General features: G+C 47.4%; 1 protein-coding gene across 4 annotated transcripts in view; it reads left to right on the top strand.

Moving 5' to 3' along the window:
• PKIG (cAMP-dependent protein kinase inhibitor gamma) overlaps positions 1–19,397 on the top strand; it is a 93,457-nt gene that overhangs the window by 71,703 nt on the left and 2,357 nt on the right. For all 4 annotated transcript variants that reach the window (XM_036096065.2, XM_036096063.2, XM_078057240.1 and 1 more), the window contains 2 exons: positions 362–431; positions 17,031–17,204. In XM_036096065.2, coding sequence (XP_035951958.1) covers positions 17,057–17,204 — 148 coding nt within the window. In that variant the 5' untranslated portion in view covers positions 362–431; positions 17,031–17,056. The remainder of the gene's footprint in view (positions 1–361; positions 432–17,030; positions 17,205–19,397) is intronic.

Here is a 19,397-nt window from a genome sequence, read left to right on the forward strand (position 1 = left end):
TTTTTAACAACAGAGCATTCACATTTTTCCTTGTCAGTACAACGAAATCTTTCTCATTCTTTGTAATAGCCGCCTAGTTTCTCACCGTATTGGTACACTGTAACTTAACTCTTCCTATTTCAGACATTTAACTTGTTTCTTCCTTTTTTTTTTTGGCTATTACACAATATGTTTACTGAACATCCTTTTAGTTATTGGAACATACCTGTAGCATAGATTTCTAGATATTTGGCTGACCCAAAGGATATGCACATTTAACATGTTACTAGATATGCTTAACTTGTCTTCCCAAAAGATTGTTTTAGTTTACAACCCTAGAGTGTGTCTGGCTCTAATTTTTGTTTTTCTTCTGGTCCCTTAGAATCTCCCTACTGATTAGTCAACAGTGGAAAATCTGAAGAGATGCAAGTAGGAAAAAGAAACTAAACCAGGTGGGTAGTCACAATGCTCATACCACTCTACCACAGCAACCCAAGTGTTCGTAACCTTTCTTTCTGTTTGAACAAATAAAAGAAATAGGTTCCGAGTGAAATTAGAAAGGAATTTTGGTCCCATGAAGGAAAAGCAGGATGGCCCTTTACAGAAGTTATTCAATATCACACTGCAGTTTTACAGACCATTTCTTCATAGCATCAGAAAAACAATGTACTTCCAGCGGCTCCAAAGAGAATGGGTTTCTTCAGCCATCCACTTATGCTGATGGAATCATACACAGAAGTTATTAGCAAATTTGGGCATGATGCCAACTTCCCTGTCCACCAGGTGTTGCAAAGCTATTTTCATAAAGTCTAGGGCACATTATGGGAATTTTAATACTGTGATAGAGGAGCAAAAGCAAGCAAAACCCAGCCTGGAGAAGCAAGCACAGCCCACAGGTCTGATGAGGAGAGATGGTGCAGGTCCCTTCCAGTTGGAAGAAAATCGCAGTTCATGAAACATGAATTGCCTGCTTGGAAGTATGGCCACTCTGGGTCAGTGTTCATATTTAAACATTTCTGGCATCAGTTAATCATTTTTAACAGCCTCTGATCCATGGTTAAGCCCCCTCCCCTCCCCACAACCTGCCCACCCTCTTTCGGCTCTGTCTCCCTGCAGTTAGAATCTCCAGCCTCTGTTTCTCAGTCCAAGGCCTAGTAGTCCCGGGAGCTTGGGGGATTTCCATCTCCTTTGAATTTCTTCTCATGTCCTAGCTTGCCTCCAGCACCTAAGATTCCTTTTCTCTGTTGCTGGCAGAGTGAGAGTCTATCTGGCCACTGCCCTAGGGCTGGAACTCCCCAGATGCTTATCAGTAGGGCTTCTGGGCCTTGCCCTACAGTAGCTTCCCGATCTACCAGGCTTGTGTCCTGCTCTGACTCAGTGCCCCTGGGAACCCCCTGGATGCAGCTGTTTGCAGTGACTAAGATGCGGCAGTCAGCTCCCAGGACTGAGTATCTGGCTACGGCCAGTTTAGGAGGGCAAGCCTCCAGAAGACCTCTGTTCCAGCTGCTGTGGGAGTATTGGGGCTCACACACTGAACCTTGAGGATGCTGGGGTTATAGGAAGTCTAGAGCTGGGGTTTTTAGCCAGGGGTTTATGGGTAGCTTCTGGGATTCAGAATTTCCCCTGTACTTATGGGTACAGTATATATAAATATACTTTTCTGGGCCAAGTGTCCATAGCTTTGCTCAGATTCTCAAAGGTATCTGTGACCTCTGAATTTTAAGAACCATTGGCCTAGAGAAAGCCTAAAGTGTTGTAGACCACTGTGTCCCCCTGGGCACTGGCCTCCCAGATCCAGGATCTTGAGAGACCTCACCAGGCCTCTGGGTTTTTCTGTTTGAGGGTGAACTGGGACAAATTACCTAGTATCACTGACGCTGAGAGCCTTCCCATGGGATGTCCCAAAGTCCAATCCTGAAATTGCACTTGCAGCCCTCCGTTTCATCTCATTGAACACAGCAGGTGTATTGAACACTCTGGGCGGGTTTTCTGATTTCTGAGTCCTAGTCCCTCCAGGCAGCTGTACTGACAGTAGTGAGAATAGTGTTGATGGCTGAAATTCAGTCTGGCTCCCCACTGCCAGGAACAGCAATCAATGCTTTATCCATATCATCTCCTCTAACTCCCACAGCCCTCCAGTGAGGTTGCTACTGCTATTTTACAGATGGAGAAACAGAAGCACAGAGAGATCTAGTCACTCACCAGAGATCACATGGCCAGTAAGTCAGTAAGTGATACCTGACCCATGCCCATGAGCTTAATCACCAAGCTTTATGGTGAAAGTAAAGGGCATCGACAGAAAAACTGAACAGCGGAAACGGGGTCATTTAGTGTAGGGCGAACTGCCCTGTATACTGTAACAGTGAGAGCGTTGCATTATATGAGAAGAATTTCTATCCATTAAATTCAGATAAGGGGTTTTTTTTTACAGCTTTATTGAGATATAACTCATAACCATACAATTCACCCATTTAAAGTGTACAATTCCGTGTGACCTTCAGTATATTTATAGAGTTGTGTGTCTTTCACCATAATTAATTTTAGAACATTTTCATTACCCATCACCTTCCCAACCCCCCATCCCTCCCCAGTCCTAGGCAACCACTGATCTCCTTTCTGTCTCCAGATGAGGTTTTAATACTTACAAAAGTAACAGTGGGGGAATCTTGGTGATCTGGAGTGAGTCATTCCCTGAAGGGTAATTAGACAAATGAAATCTGACTCTAACGTATTTTATAAATGGCTTTATTGGCTAAGAAGCTACAAGTGTGTCTTTGATATGCCCGAATTGGGGGTTGACATCAGCAAGAAACAAGTTTTCCTGAGTCCTTTCCATTTGTCGACATTGCCTGTCAAGTAGCCTCTTCTCGGTTAGCAGCTGTAGAACAATGGCTTCGTGGGGCCACGCTTCTCCGCTGGCGTCAGAACCAGTGGTAACTCAGCACAGGATCTTTTTTTCTGTCATCTGAATCCCTGCTGTGGTTTCTCTCTCTGCCTTGCTGTAGTGGTCGGTGTGAAGGCTGCTCATGTAGGTGCCTGTCACTCTTTGAAATTCAGGAGACAGCACGCACAGGATCTTGCCAGGCCCTGGGAGGACGTCCAACTGCATGCTCTCTTGAGCTTTTTCATGTTAGCAGCTCCATTGTATTATGTCTCCTGATTCATTCATTTATTCACTCTTTCTTTTAGAAAACATTTATTGGGCACTATGCAGCAGGTACGGTGGTAGGTGCTCAGTGAATCTGTGCTCTGAAAGCCCCTCATCCCCATTATTACAGTGTGTGGCCTTGTTTCACCCAGGCAGGGATAGCCATTTGTGTTGAGAGAAGCCAGAGGGGCAGGGAGTTCTCTGATGGGGATGAGACAGATGCAGTATCATCCACATCAAGACAAAGCCGTCCCCAGAATGCACCATCCTAAAGGACGCGCACTGAATTGGGAATGAGGAACCACGGTTTCAAGTCCTGATTCACTCACTAACTGGTTGGGGGCCTTAGGTGACTCATGCCACCTCTGTGAGTCATGGTCTCTCCATTGTGAGGGTTAGTTAATGCTGTGCCTCTAAAATGCTTTCAGGACCATTGCTGGAAAGAGTATGCACTTAGTAAGTGTTGAATGAATGACTGAAGGAATGAGGGAACATTCTGTGATTCTCAGTGCTAGAGTAGAACTCGAACAGGTCAGGTGACTAGGTAGAGGTAAGTGTAAATGAAGACAAAGGAGAAACCTCCCTTTCCTCTCCTTGGCAGCCCGCTCCTGCCACGTCAGCCCCTTCACCTCACCTGTTCCTAGGGGGGCTCTCACATCCTCTGCCTCCCTGAGCCAGAGAGGTACCGCCTTTGAGGCCTAGAAGCCAGCCGGTCCTGGGTGGGAATCTCCAGGACATCCCAGCAATGTGTAAAAGGGATCTAATTACACAGGGCTACTGTGAAGTAACTCAGAGGATGTATGGAAAGCACCTGTTACCATGTCCTGATGCACAGTGTATACACCCCATAAATGGTAACCATTTTAATTTTATTAGCTCCCACTCTGCCTTATACATCTTTTCGTTACAGCTCTTAACCACCAAGCTCTTTAAAGATTCTTAAAGTTTTTAAAGATTTCTATACAGAAGTGGTCCCTAAACTCTTTTCTCTCTCCTCACCTGTGCGGGCTCCAACACCCTCCCGGCAGCAGCAGAGGCACCTGCCCCGTGTCCCCACCTGGTGTTACTAGAATCCCTGTGGGAGGCAAGGGGCACAGCTTGAAATGGTCTCCCAGCGATGCTGGTAATTCTGGTGTATGCCCCCCCCCACTGGTTAGAAATATCGGGGCATGAGTCGATCTCCCCAACTAGACCATGGACTTCCCTCAAGGACACAGTGATATCTTAACCGTTCCTTCGTCCGTGGCATCTAGTCCCAAGCCTGGTATAGACTGAGTGACGAGTAAAATTTTGTTGAACGAATAGATGGATAAATTAGTATTAAAGAGATAATATCTTGCTGCTTTTCATTCTCCACAGTGGATTTAGGAAATGCTTTTTATAGACTTGTGGAAGGCCTGGAGAGGTAGCATTGTAGAGACCACTCTGGCTATCCATTGCTGAATAACACTGCAGCCCCAGTACTTAGTGGTTTGAAATAACAGTAATAATTTCTTATCTCATGATTTCTGTGGGTCAGAAATTGGGGAACAGCTTGGCTGGGCACTTGTGGCTTGGATCTCTCATGCACTCGCAGTCAGATGGTGGCTGGTGCTGGAACAGCTAGGGGCCATTGCAGCCGGAGGCTGCTGGCTACATCTCTCTCCTCACCCTAGCAGGACCTCTCCGTGTGGGCACTTCATTGGGCTGGTTTGGGCTTCCTCAGAGCGTGGCAGCCTCAGATTCCTTACATGCAGCTCAAAGCTCCGAAGACAAGTGTGTCCCAAGAGAGCCTGCTGGAGGCTGTGTCTCCTCCCCTAACCCCATCTTGGGAGTCACACAGCATCGTTCCTGTTGCATCCCATTAGTTAGGAGCAAGTCACTAAGGCCACATCATTCAAAGGATGCAAATTAGATCCCCCTCTTAATAGGAGCAACGCCCAAGCATTTATAGACATGTTTCAAAACCACCACAAAGACCCCGGCTTACTCACTTCATTCCACATTTGAGACCCCCGGAGTCTCAGGGGAAGAACCTTGCCCAGAGGTGCCCAGCAGAGCTGGGGTACAGGCCACCCTCTGGACCTTTGGCTGGCCTGCATGGAAGTGATCGCACTTTCCTTTCCTGCCCTCCCTCCACCGCATGCCGGGGACTGCCAGTCCCTGGGAACCGCTTTAGCCAAGCCCTCAGCAAGTTTAGATAGTGTGTAACCAGCAGAAGGCCCAGAGACACCCAGTGTGCCTGGTCCCCAAGCGGTAATGCAGCTGGACTATTCTCCCTCTTTCCAGAGACCTCTACAGAAACACAGATGTTCACGCATTGAGGAGTTTGTATCACTGTCCCACTCCCCAGTCCTCCGTGCAGTACTAACACTGCCCTGCCCCAGGGAGAGATGTGGCTGCTGAGGGAGTGAGAGTTTTAAAATTTGTACCCCCAAGTAATTATTTTTCCATTGCTGTAAAGTTAGATAGCAAAAGATAGAATTTGGTGGCAGAATTCAGAGAATCAACCTAACATCACTGAAAAGATTCTGAAGATTTTTACCTCCAGCTGAAAATTCCAAATAGAACTTTGCTCAAGTGTGGGGAAAGTATGTGTGGGTATATGTTTCAGCCAGCACTGTAGAATATTTTCTTGGGACTTCATCCCTTTCTTGCCCTTCCCTCAGAAATGCCTTACCGTAAGGTTGGAGACAGGGGAGGAAAGGGGATAGATCGCGTTTAGCAAACTCTTATTGCGTGCCAGCAGGTGCTGATTCATTTCTGTGCTTCCTAGCCGAATAGCACGGGCTCGATCCCACCCCATACTCGGGGGGTATGACTTTGGGGGAAGCTCCTTAACCTCTCTGCACCTCAGCTTTCTCTTCCACAGAACAGGATTAAGAACACTTTCCACCTGATAGAGCTGCTATAAAATTAAGTGAGATAATGCCTGTAAGATGCACACAGTCTGGCATGCAGGAAGGACTCTGTAAATGCTGGCTCTGACTATTCCCCACAGCCACCTTTCGAGGCAGTTGTCATACCCCCATCTTCCAGAAGAGGAATCTGTGGTCAGGTGAGTTGCTCAGCTATAGGGGCAGAAGCTGGTGAGCGCCAGGGTGGCTCAGTTGGTTAAGCGTCTGCCTTCGGCTCTGGTCATGATCCCGGGGTCCTGGGATCAAATCCCCGCATCAGGCTCCCTGCTCCGCGGGGACTCAGCTTCTCCCTTTCCCTCTGCCCCTCCCCTCTGCTCATGCTCTCTCTCTCTCACTCACTCTCTCTCTCAAAATAAATAAATAAAATCTTTAAAAAAGAAGCAGCTGGTGATTCCTCAGCCCCTGTCGTGTCCACCACACTACACAAGACTCCAGGTGGCTCAGCCCCAGGCCTTCCCGACCTGCAGAAGTGGTGGGCAGAGGGGCTCTGGAGGCTGCATGCCCTGCAGGACCCTCTGGTCAGAGTCCTAGATAAGGAAAATTTGAAAAGCAGGGCCAGGAATCCAGGTACAAGGCTCTGTAAAGAGAGTAACAGTGTTCCAGGCAGAGAAAACAGTCTTGTGAAGGCCCTGAGGTTGGGAAGAATATAGTTAGTTTGAGGAGTTAACGAGTAAATGGGCCAAAAGACAGCGGGAATGAGAAGAAAGGTCACAGAGGAAGGCAGGGTCAGATCCATGCAGGACTTCAGGGGCTGGTGGGATGAGTTTGGATTTTGCCGGATGTGGAATAGAAAAGCATCAAAGGTTGAATGAAGCAGGGGAATGACCCAATGTCCGATATGCAGTGTCCGATATCACCCCGGCTGCTCGTATAGAAAATTGATAGACCTTGGGCCAAGGGCAAGGGCAGAACAGGGATGCAATGAGGAGGCTCCACCAGGGGTGCAGGTGAGGCATGACAGAGACCAGGTGGTGACCATGGAGGGGGAAGGAGGGCAGATCCACGCTGAGCTTTGCAAGTGGAAATGATGGGACCTGGTGAGGAATTCATATATGAGTGGAGGACGAGGAGGAGTCCAGCATGATTTCAGGTTTCCAGCTTGAGCAGTCTGGATAGATGGTGCCTTCACTGAGCTGGGGAAGGCTAAAGGGAGCAGGCTTGTGACTGGACATGTGAAGTTTGAAATGTGAAGGAGGCAGTCAGGTTGGCGAATCTAGAGCTCTGGAGAGAGGCCGTGGGCTATATGGGGAGTCATCAACACATACTATTAAGGGAAAGGGTTAAGAACTTCCAGGGACCAGCAGAGAGAGAGAAGGACCCAAGCCTGGTCCTGATCCCGGGCCTAGGGGGCTATAACACCAAAGTCCCTAACAGAGGAGGCACCTGTGTGGAAGGGGTTGTGACATGGCCCAAGACGTTAGGGGAGGCCCCTGGAGTGTGGTGGACATCTGAGAAAAAGGATGTCCATGAGGACTGACAACCAGGAGGTCGATGAGGACTTTGTGTGACTCAGCACCCTGCCCTTTCCTCCTCACGGCGGGGAGTGGCCTCCTGAAGCCTGTGTCTCCACCACCTGCCCCTGGGGCCGCATGGCTTTGGTCCTCCGGGTGCAGAGGCCAAAGCCCTGCCTGACTGCCTCCAAATGGAGCCTCCCTGGAGGCTGCTCTTTGGGCATCAGGCATTGCCCTGGCAGGAGACTCCTCTCTGGTGACTCGACTCTGGGTATGCCCCTGAGGCACTAGATAGAGCTTGGTGCCAGTCCGCCCCTTGGTGCAGGCCTCCTGTGGTTAGAATCAGCTGCCCTGCCCCTTCTCAGGTTCTGGGAGGTGCTCAGTTTGGGGCCCTGACTTTCCTGCTTGCCTCAGGGCCTCTCTGGTTCTGGCTGCCCATCAGAGGGAGAAGCCACTTCCCTTAGAATTTGAGGAATGCCAGCTCGGTAGGCCCTGGTATTTCCATCAGGTTTCCATAGCCCTTTCTTCCCTCAGAGAAGGCTTTGAGAGCATTTTCCCCACCCCTGAGGAAGCCTCTCCCGCGGGACCAAGTCTCACTCTGTGCCCTGTGTCCTTTGCAAAAGGGTTTGCTTTCTTTTTGTATGGTCTCTGCAAATATTTAATTTTTGAAAAAGAAAAAAAAAAAAAAAAACAGGAAATGACCTTTCTGGTATATTTGGAAAACAGTTTAGAGTTGTACTGGAATCTGCCTGAGCAATGAGGACTAATAGCTGCAGTCCTGGAACAGACCATGTAGCTCTTGGCAGAGCCCAGGGCCTCTTCTGTTTACAGAGCTGGGGCGAGTGTTAGAAACCGAAGGGAGAGAACCTGTTCTCTCCTTCCTTTGCACTTATCACTTATCTGTGATGATCATTTACCTGTTCAGTGCCTTTTTCTCTTATCAGATTGTAAATGTCTTTTTAGTCTCCAGTGCATACCCCTTACTGGGACTGGCACAGTGCCTGGCATATGGAAGGTGCTCAGTAAACAATGGATGAATGAGAGGGAGGAAGGAAGAAAGAAAGAAATGTTAGGACTAGAAGAGCTGTAGAGAGCATATTTCACCCTTTGTTATATTCAGATGGAGGAAAAGGAAGCTGGGAGAGAGGAAGGGGGGGGATCACCCTTCAGCATGGAGACTGAGCCAGAACTTTGGCCACTGTTTTGATAAAGGACCGCACATCCTTTGCTCTTTCTGCCCTGGAATCTGGAACATCTTCTATTATTTACTCATTCATCAAATATTCACTGAGCTTCGGCCATGTGCGAGGCCTTTCAGATGTAGCAGGATACACACCAGCCAGGGCCGCACGTTCCCTTCGGCACTGTAAAGAACAAAAGAAGGAAGTATAAGTTGTGGGCCCTCTACGCACCATTAAACATAGAGTAAAAACAAAGGAGTTGAATGAAAATGTCAAGAAGACAGTTCTGCTGATAAGATACCCAATGAAAACAGGCCATACTAGTGACTTCTTAATTGCGTGCCTCTTACATCCCACATACCTTATCAGACTCTTTACACACAGCGTCTCTTTCAGTCTTCGCAACAGCCCCCTGACCAGCAGGGTGTTACTGTTGTCCCCACACTGCTGAGGAAGAAGTGAGTCCAGAGAGGTGAGGGGAGTCATCCAAGGTCTCCAAGCTAGTGAATAGGCGCGCTGGGTGGCATGTTTATACTAGATGCCTCCTACCACACCACACACCCCCCTTGGAGATTTGTAATGTCACTGGGGCTCCCGAGGGGGCAGAGTAGTATAGGAGAAAGAGCTCTGCACCAAGAGTTAGGACCTCTAGATGCAAGAACTTTGGGCAACTCACCTTTTCTTTCTGGGCCTCAGTTTCCTCAGCTATTAATGAGAGGCTTCTCAAGATGAACTCTGGGATCCCCTTCAGTTTGATTATTCCATAAATGGTTTTGAGGTAAGTAGAAAAATAAGGTAGATGTCTAGCTCATACCTTATAGTAAATAAATTCCAGATAAATCAAAGATTTAAATGTGAAAAATAAAGCCATGAAAGTGTAATAAATAAATAAGGGAGAATTCTTTACTAATCTCAGAGTGGGGAAGATATTTCTGAGTGTGATCCAGAACCACTCCCTCTGCTTGTGCGTTCTCTCTCTCTCTGACAAGTAAATAAATAAAATCTGAAAAAAATATATTTAAAAAAAAAAGAGGGAAATAATCAGTCTACAGTAGTGAGACAACAGTATACCATACAGTCAATGAAAAAAAAAAGTTTTAGCTATAAAGGATTTTGGGTTTGTTTCTTGGGTTTTGATGTAATCAGTGCTGTGGCGTCAGGGTGATCTGGAATTACTTCCAGGATATATTTTTAAATGAAAAAAGCAAGATCAAAAACAACTTTCTGTTTGAAATAAAAAGGAAAGAGTGGGGGAGGGAATACACACATACATATATATATATATATATATATATATATATATTGCATACAGTCTATCTGGAAGGACAGAGGAAGTGCTTGCCCTGGGGAGGGTGTGTGAGTCCAAGGAGGCCTCTGAGTGCTTATGCCTTTTCCTTTTGCACCTTCTGAGGTTTGGGGTTTCTTTTAATTATTAAGCTTTACGTTACATGTTACACTTTTCAAAGTATTTTCACATGTGTATTACTTGCATTTAAAAATCTCTTTCCATGGTACTGATTTTTCAGTCTGAAATCTGAACTTAATTTGAATTTAAAACTATATTCAAGAAATTTAAATGAAAGATGAAACCAGTACCTTTGTCTTCACATGGTAAGACATGATTTTGGAGGACAGTGTATTGGGTCTTATTATTTTCTTGATGTGGAATTTAACGTGTATATCGTTAAATATTATACATGTTTGAGGCAGAAATAATTGTTTAACAATATAATATAAAGTTTTGCTTGTCTCATTTCGATCTCTGCCTCTGGACCTTTAAAGTCACCTATACCAGTTTTTCTAGTGAACTTCTTGCCTCTACATTGTTACCAGCCTCTTTCTGAAGTGACTGCCTCTGTGGACATTAAAATCTGGGCAGGGGCGCCTGGGTGGCTCAGTTGGTTGAGCGGCTGCCTTCGGCTCAGGTCGTGATCCCAAGGTCCTGGGATCAGCCCCTTGTCGGGCTCCCTGCTCAGCGAGAGCCTGCTTCTCCCTCTCCCTTTGCCTGCCGCTCTGCCTACTTCTGCTCTCTTTCTGTCAAATAAATAAATAAAATCGTAAAAAAAAAAAAAAAGTCCAGGCAAATGAGAGAGGAATGAACCTATAGTCGCAATGCATGCAAAAGCACTGGACTAGTAGCAGCCCCTCTTTCTAGCTCTGTTCCTTTTGTAGGCTCATTCCTTCATTCTCTCTCTCTCTCTCTTTTCTGAAGTATAGTTGACATACAATGTTACATTAGTTTCATCTGTATGAGGTAGTGATTTGACAAGTTTATACCTCACACTGTGTTCACTGCAGTGCTGTTATGGTATCATTGACTATGTTCCCTGCACTGTGCCTTTTATACCCATGACTTACTCATTCTGTAGCTGGAAGCACGTACCTCCCACTCCCCTCACCCATTGTGCCCATCTCCCTTCCCCCCTCCCCTCTGGCAACCACCAGTTTGTCCTCGGTATTTATAGGTCTGTTTCTGCTTTTGGTTTGTTTGTTTATTCACTTATTTTTCAGATTCTACGTATGAGTGATATCATATGGTATTTATCTTTTCCTCTCTTATTTCACTTAGTGTGATACACTCTAGGTCCATGCATGTTGTCTTAAATACCAAGATCTCCTTTTTTATGATGAAGTAATTCCATTGTGTACATATACGTTTTTATCCATTCATCTATGCATGGACACTTGGGTTGCTTCCATATCTTGGCTGTTGTAAATAATGCTGCAATAAACGAGGTGCCTAGGTGGCTCAGTCAGTTAAGTGTCTACCTTCAGCTCAGGTCATGATCCTGGGTCCTGGGATCAAGCCCTGCATCCGGATTCCTGCTCAGTGGGGAGTCTGCTTCTCTCTCTCCCTCTGCACTTTCCCCCTGCTCATGCTCGCACTTTCCCCCTGCTCATGCTCACTCTCTCACTCTCTCAAATGAATAAATAATATCTTTAAAAAGGAATAATGCTGCAATAAACATAGGGGTACATACATTTTTTCAAATTAGTGTTTTCATTTTCTTTGGGTAAATACCCAGTAGTGGAATTGCTGGGTCATATGGTAATTCTATTTCTAAATTTTTGAGGAACCCCCATAACCGTTTTCCACAGTGGCTGTACCAATTTATATACCCACCAACAGTGCATAAAGGTTCCTTTTTCTCTACATCCTCACCAATACTTGTTATTTCTTGTATTTTTTATTCTAGCCTTCTGACAGGTGTAAGGTGATATTTCATCGTGGTTTTGATTTGTATTTCAGCATCTTTTCATCTGTATGGCCATCTGTATGTCTTTTGGAAAAATGTCTTTTCAGGTCCTCTGTCCATTTTAATCAGATTATTTGTGGGTTTTTTTTTTTTATGTTGGGCTGTATAAAGTCTTTATATATTTTGGATGTTAATCCCTTATCAGATATATCATTTGCAAATATCTTCTCCCATTCAGTAGGTTTACCTTTTCATTTTGTTGATGGTTTCCTTCTCTGTGCAAAAGCTTTTTATTTTGATGTCCCAATAGTTTTTTTGTTTCACTTGCCTTAAGAGACACGCCTAGAAAAATGTCACTTATGGCCAATGTCAAAGAGATTACTGCCTGCTTTCTTCTAGGAGTCTCATGGTTTTAGGTAACACATTTAGGTCTTTAATCCATCTTGAGTTTATTTTGGTATATTGTGTAAGAAAGTAGCCCAGTTTTCCCAGCACAATTTATTAAGAGATTGTCTTTTCCCCATTGTATATTCTTGCCTCCTTTATCATAGATTTATTGACCATAGAAGCATGGGTTTATTTCTGGGCTCTCTGTTCTGTTCCGTTGACCTGTGTGTGTGTTTTGTGCCGGTACCACACGGTTCTGATACGACGGCTTTGTCGTCTATCTTGCAATGTGATACCTCCCCCTTTGTTCTTCTTTCTCAAGATTGCTTTGGCTATTTGGGGTCTTTTGTTGGTTCCATATAAATTTTAGTATTATTTCTTACAGTTCTGTGAAAAATGCTGTTGGTATTTTGATAGGCATTACATTGAATCTCTAGATTGCTTTGGTAGCATGGACATTTTAATAATATTAATTCTTCCAATCCATGATCATGGAATATCTTTCCATTTGTTTGTGTCATCTTCAATTTCTTTCATTAGCATTTTATAATTTTCAGAGTACAGGTCTTTCACATCCTCGGTTATTCCTAAGGATTTTATTCTTTTTGGTGCATGTCCTTTTTGAGTTTTATATACATGCACACATATTCAAAAATGAAATAATTTAAAAATAAAGTGAATGTTTTCACTATGAAGAATACAAAAAAAAATTTAAATCGTAATTTAAATATGTGATGATATCATTGAGATTTTTTTCATTTAACAATTGTGAACATTTTCCTGTGTCTTTTAAAAATATTCACAAACATGGGGCACCCAGGTGGCTCAGTCAGTTAAGCGTCTGACTCTTGATTTTGGCTCAGGTCATGATCTCTCAGGATCGAGCCCCAAGTCAGGCTTCACACTCAGCAGCGGGGAGCCTGCTTAAGATTATCCCTCTCCCTCTCCCTCAGCCCCTCCCCCTGCCTGTGTTCTCTCTCTCAAAAATAAGGCCTGAAGTGTATTTCATTCGGCTATAAATTAGTGAAATATGTATATATTTCTCTGTTGTCCATATACGAGCTCATTTTTGTGTCTTAGTTTTTGACTATTATAAATAATACCATAATGAATATCTTTGTACATTTATCTTCATGCACGACTTGGACTCTTCTCTCAGAATCAGTTATTATGAGGGGCGCCTTGGGTGGCTCAGTCGGTTAAGCATCTGCCTTTGGCTCAGGTCACTGACGATCCCAGGGTTCTAGGATTGAGCCCCAAATCGGGCTCCCTGCCTGCTCAGCAGGGAGCCTGCTTCTCTCTCTCTCTCCCTCTGCTTATGCTCTCTCGTGTGCTCTCTTTCTCCCCCTCTCAAATAAAATCTTAAAAAATTAGGAGCTTAGTTGCTCAAGGATATGAAAAAAGTTGAGGTTTCTTGATGCATCTGAGCAGATCACTCCCCAGAGAGGCTCTGGCAGTTTACACTATTATTAGCAGTCTGATAATGACCACTTTCTGCCGCAGTTTTCAACTCTAAAGATTCATTTCCCTGTTGCTGTTGACTTTAAAGAACAGAGAGCAAGAATTGAAATGTCGAGGAAAAGTGAAGTTGTGTGCTTGTGCTGTAGCTCAGGGGGCTCCCCCGGCTACACCCTAAAATCGCTTTGAAATCCCTCTTCCCCAAGAGGATGAGGATGGGGCAGGGGCAGCTGGAGCACGTTGGCTGCATTGGTGTTTTCCAGGTTTGGGCTTTGCGCTTGGCACACTTCCCTCTCTGAGCCAGGAGGGTCAGCTCCCTGCAGAGGGCAGGAGCCAAAGCCCCAGGGTGTCTATTCCAGCGGGAAGCTGGCCTTTTAGGTGAAGCTTGTAACCCCATCCCACAGTGTCAGATCCTAGAGATACCAGACAAGAACGCCACAGCAGTCTACAGCGGACAGAGTCCTTTCCCAGCAGTCCTAACGAGTCACTTTATCATCCCCACAGATAGGGAAAGAGAGATGGAGGGAAGATAGGTAGGCAGAAATTTGAGGAATATTTATTGATCACATAGTCTTTGCCAGGCACTGGGAGCAGCCAGAGCATGTTGGCTCAGCTGCCCGGATTAGGCCTTTTGGTCTGGCATGGTGAAATCCCTGTTCTCATGGAACCGACATTCTAGTTGGAAGAGAGCTGAGACAGGGCTGGGGGAGATTGTGTGGCCTGCCCAGGGTCTGTCCCCTGCCCTCGGCAGCAGGTGTAACATGGAGGATGAGCCTGGGCCTAGGAGCCAGATGGGTCCGCCCAAGACCTTTCTGAGTCATGGTTGTAAACTCACCTCACTGACCTGAGAGGTCTACTGTGGCAACGTAGTAAGTGAGGACCAGAAAGCCTAGAATGACTTGGTAACTGTCATCTTTATTATTACTGTTAGAATTGTCAGAAATGTTATTCCTGTTACTGCAGCAGGTCAGTCCCCTGTTCTGAAGCTTTGAGCCATTTCCCAAGAGGGAGAGTGCAGAAGTAAAACTTCTGTGACCTGTAGAAGGAACCCCTTCTGGGACTCGAGTTTGTTTTTTGTTGTGGTGTTTTTTGCTGAGAAGACAAAGCACTAGGGCAACTTGTTTCTCTCAAGGCAGCCAAGAAAAGTAGTCGGAGCACACCCTCTGTTGGAGCCTGGGGGGATTGCCTTAGGCAGGATCTGGCCCTGCCTTTATTTTACAGATGGGGTAACAGGCCCAAGGAGGGGCAGAGCATTCTTGGAGTGCCCCTGATGTATTGTCTCTTCTGAGCTAGGTGTTGTGGGGAGATGTGGGGCCAGCCCTCCACACTGGCAGCCTGTCCTCCCTCTCGCTCTATGTCACACACGCACACGGTGCATGCCCCCTCAGCACTTACTGAGCTCCTCCCCCCACACACACACACACCTTCTGCCAACGTCAGTCACCTAATGAAAGGCTCACACAGTAACTTGGGCTGATAAGAACTTCCACCGTTACAAAAATAGTCTTAGAAGTAAAAGTTCCCCTTAGATACAAAGAACCACACTTGACAAGGTTTTTTTCCTTGTATCTGCTCTTTTCCCACAGAAACTAGATCTATCTTAGGTGTTGCTTTGCATTTAACAGTTTATCTCTGAAACCTTGCTATATCAGTACAGGTCCATCTGGTGTGCTTTGACTGCCTTCAGAAAATCAGGTACTCAGAAATGTTCATGTCCCCCTAGCAGATGAACATTTTTTATATAATCACAATACTGATTGTTAGCAAGGGTGCAGATAAATGGACAATCTTATATGCTGCAGGTGGGCATATAAATAGGAATAGTACAGAATTTAAAAGGGCTTTTCCCTCATCTTTTGTCGTCATAAATACCTATAGTATTCACGAAGCCAACTTGGAAACGTGTCTAAACAATGTGGCTTAAAAATCATCTCATCCTTCCCTTTAGCCCAGCAATTCTAGAGATGTACTCTAATAACTAGAGCGAGGCACAGAGATTTACATAAAGACCTCATACTGTCTATAATGGTAGAAAATTGGAAATATCTCCATGTCCATTTCTAGGGGACTGATCAGATCTTGGTACATCCAAGTACATGTGTACAAAACTCATCTAGAGGGAACCTTAATGACATGTTCTAGAGTGTTCTACAGAGTGGGCTATAAAATGCAGTGTATACTTTGATTCCCCTAATGTTTTCAAATGTATGTGGCTCTTCTTTATATGTGTAGTTCTCTTTTCTCCCTAGGCTTATTACCCACCGGTAGAGCTCTTAAGCATCTCTGTAGCAGTGACTTCTAATTTCCCGTCTTTCTTCCCCATCCCATCCCCCATCTCTGAATTCCAGCCCCCTACCTCCAGGTACCTACTCGGCGTCTCCCCTTATAGGGTTCACAGGCGTCTCCAAGTTGGTGTGGTCAAATAGAACTCTGAATCTTCATCCCCCCACATCGTGCCCCCAAATATTCCTCTGCTGTTCATCTCAGTATGCCACACTTCTGCTTAGTCATGTCAGAAAGCTCACTTCCCCACCAGTCAGATACAAGGTCCTGTTGATTGAACCTCCAAGTAACATCTAGAATCTACACCACTGCCTCCTTCCTCCACTGATCATCTTCTCCCACCTGACTGGCAGGAGCCTCACAACTTGCCCACTTCTGGGCCCTGCTCAACCCAGATGCAGAGTCCTCTTTGAAAATGCAGATCTGATCTTTCAAGACCTGCAACCAAGTTGCAGATGTGATCTGGCCCCTGCCCAGCATACTCCAGTCTATGGCTCTTTTGGTTCTTGCATTTCGCCAGACCCTTCCCTCCCCCGAGCCTTCACACACACTCTTCCCTTCAACCCATCTAGATAATACCTCTCCCTCCTTGGAGTTCATCTAAAATGTTGCTTCCTGATCCCCAGCCTTGGTCAGACCCTGGTAAGTCACTCCAGCATCCTGCCTTCTTCCTGGGAGCCCTGAGCACCCTGTAGTTCCTTGGGTCATGTAGGCAGTTTGCTGCGCCCCCCAGCAGACCGTTGGCTCCTTGGGGGCAGAGACTGTGGCCGACTTGTTCACGGCTGCATCTACAGCACCTAGCCAGTGCTACATATTTATCAGTAACTTTAGAGGAAAGACAAAAGGGGTTCTTTAAACTGTTGATAGTGGTTTCCTGGGTGTGAAATTATGGGTGATTTGTTCTTCGTACTTTTCTTTACTGTTTTGTCTTCAGTGATCGAGGCAAAAACTGGCATTTTGTCAAGAGGCATCTGTGCTGGGGCCCAGAGTGGGGTCTTCCCTGCAGGATGCACCTGGCCTCACCTGTCCTCCTACCCCTGTACCCACAGGCCTGAGGAGCGATGCGACAGGCGTGATGGAGGTTGAGTCCTCCTACTCGGACTTCATTTCCTGTGAGAGGACGGGCCGTCGGAACGCGGTCCCGGACATCCAGGGGGGCTCTGAGGCTGTGAGCGTGAGGACGCTGGCTGGAGACATGGGCGAGCTGACACTCGAGGGCACAGGTCAGAACGCATGGGTCTTCATTCCTGCACACGAGTCCCGCTCCTGGGCTCCGGGGCCGCGCTCCAAGTCCTAGACTGCCCACTTTAAACCGGGCCCCCGTCTCATGGTCAATGGCCAAGAAGCCAGTTTCTAGGCTGGAGGGCGCTAGTGTGTCAGGCCCTGACGACTCTCTGGCCAGGCATCCCGGCCTCCTCCCTTTCCTCATCGCCCCCTCCATCCGGTCAGTCAGTCCTGTCCTCTTCCCAGACACATCCCACGTCCCTCTACTTCCCTCTGTCCCCACCTGCCAGCCAGCGGCCAGCAGGACCCACTCAAACTGTCCCGTCCCAGCACGTCTCGGCCTCAAGCCCCCTTTCGCACTCACAGTGAAGCAGTTGTCACAGCGCCCTCCTGGGTGACCAGGCCCTTCCCTGCCTCTTGGATCTCAGCAGGGGCCCCTCTGCCCTCACCTGCTGTCCTCTAGCCACACCCACCATGGATCTGTTTCTGTCAAGGCACAGGCCTGCCCTGTCCAGAGCCTCCTGTCACGGTTTCCTCTGCTAGAACCTTCCCACCCAGTCCTATGGCTGAATTCCTACCAGGTGCTCAGAGGGGCCTGCCCGGACACTGAATAAGGTTTCATGTGTTTGAATGTGAGCTCTAGGAGAGCGAGTGCTTGGAACCCACAGGCTGCATGAGTGAATGGATGGGGGAAATAGCCGCCGCCCACTCCCACAGTGCCTGGGGCGTCCGTCCTTCCCTTCCTGTCCGAGTGGACTCGCCTCTGCTCAGTCCACTGGTCAGCCCTGGGGCCTTGCTCTGCGCAGCCTTCCCGCACCCTCCTGCACTGGGCAGAGCCCTCTCCTCCCTGTCCCCATAGCTCCTTGGAGGCAGTGTTTGTGTCACATCCCCTCCCACGGCAGACTGCAGCTATAGGGCTCCATGGGTCTCCCACAGAGCTGTCCTGGAGGGCCATCTTATTTTCCCCCAGGTAGTCTCCAGTCTAGAGCCCTTGGTACTGTTTAGCCAGAAGTGACCACGGAGTACAGAGCAGACTGTACAAACATGGACTCAACCCACTCCTGTTACAGATGGACCAACAGGCCCAAGAAGCTGGGTGGCCTGCTCAGGGTCACCAGCAAGTTAACATAGAACAGCACACCCCACAGCCCTTCCCTGCTCCAGTGGTCTGTCAGCCCTCCCTGTCCTGTGGCCCACACTCCTCACAGCTAACCGCAGCCTGCTGCCTCTGACCCAGCCAGAGGAAAGCACATCTGTTTCTCAACAACCCCTGATGGACCTTAACATGCTGGTTCTTCCTACCCCCCCCCCTCACCTGGCTCACCTCTCTCATTCTTAGACCCAGACTGCTCTCTGCTGAGAAACCTTCCCTGACCACCTGCCCCTCAAGCAGGCGGCACCTCCACAACCCCGCTTAGCCCAGCACCCCTCTAGGCTGTGGGCTTCCTCCACCTGGGTCTTTGGCTTATGCACGTGATACGTGGCATTTGGCAGGTGGGAAAGGTTGCCTAGTCCAGGGCTGTTCACTGACCAGCATGCCTCACTCCCACACGGGGCATGCAGCCAGAGGGCTTGCTCAGAGCTTCTGCATCCTTATCCTCGGCTCTGGGAAACTTCTGTCCCCCTCTACCTCAGCAGTAGTAGCCACTCATCGGTGGACCCAGGCCCTTCGAATACCTGTTTTCTCCAATTTGGAATCCCTGAAGTGTCTGGGTCTAGGACATTTGCCTGCCGGGGTGACAAACATTTAAAGAGGGGACCTGAGGAAGGAACAGTGTTCATTGCAAGGAAGTGAAGCACTCATGCTAGAGTTGTAGGCCGGCCTGGCCAGGGAACCTTCCAGTGGGTCCTGCAATAAGCAGTTTCCACAGGCAGGCCTGGGGGCTGTGCTCAGTCTCCCAGACTCACTGAGGGAGTGGGCCTACAGAGATTCTGACCAGCAGGCCCGGCTGAGAATGTTTGCTTAAAACAGCCCAGGAGATGGAGACCTAGCCAGATGGATGGGGAGGCAGGGCCTTGGCCTGTCCTGAAGGCCTGGCCGTCCGGCCTTCCCAAGTCTGTGGCCTGCTGGTGCTTATTAAGGCTCCCTTAGCATCTCCTACCTTTCCTGCTACCTCCATATGTGGGGAGCGCAAACGTTTCCTTACTTTGCCTAATAATGAGAGTACACTGCCCAGCAGTATGTTCCCAGG

This window comes from Halichoerus grypus, chromosome 10 (genome assembly GCF_964656455.1).
Source record: "Halichoerus grypus chromosome 10, mHalGry1.hap1.1, whole genome shotgun sequence".
In the NCBI taxonomy this organism is placed as follows: domain Eukaryota; kingdom Metazoa; phylum Chordata; class Mammalia; order Carnivora; family Phocidae; genus Halichoerus; species Halichoerus grypus.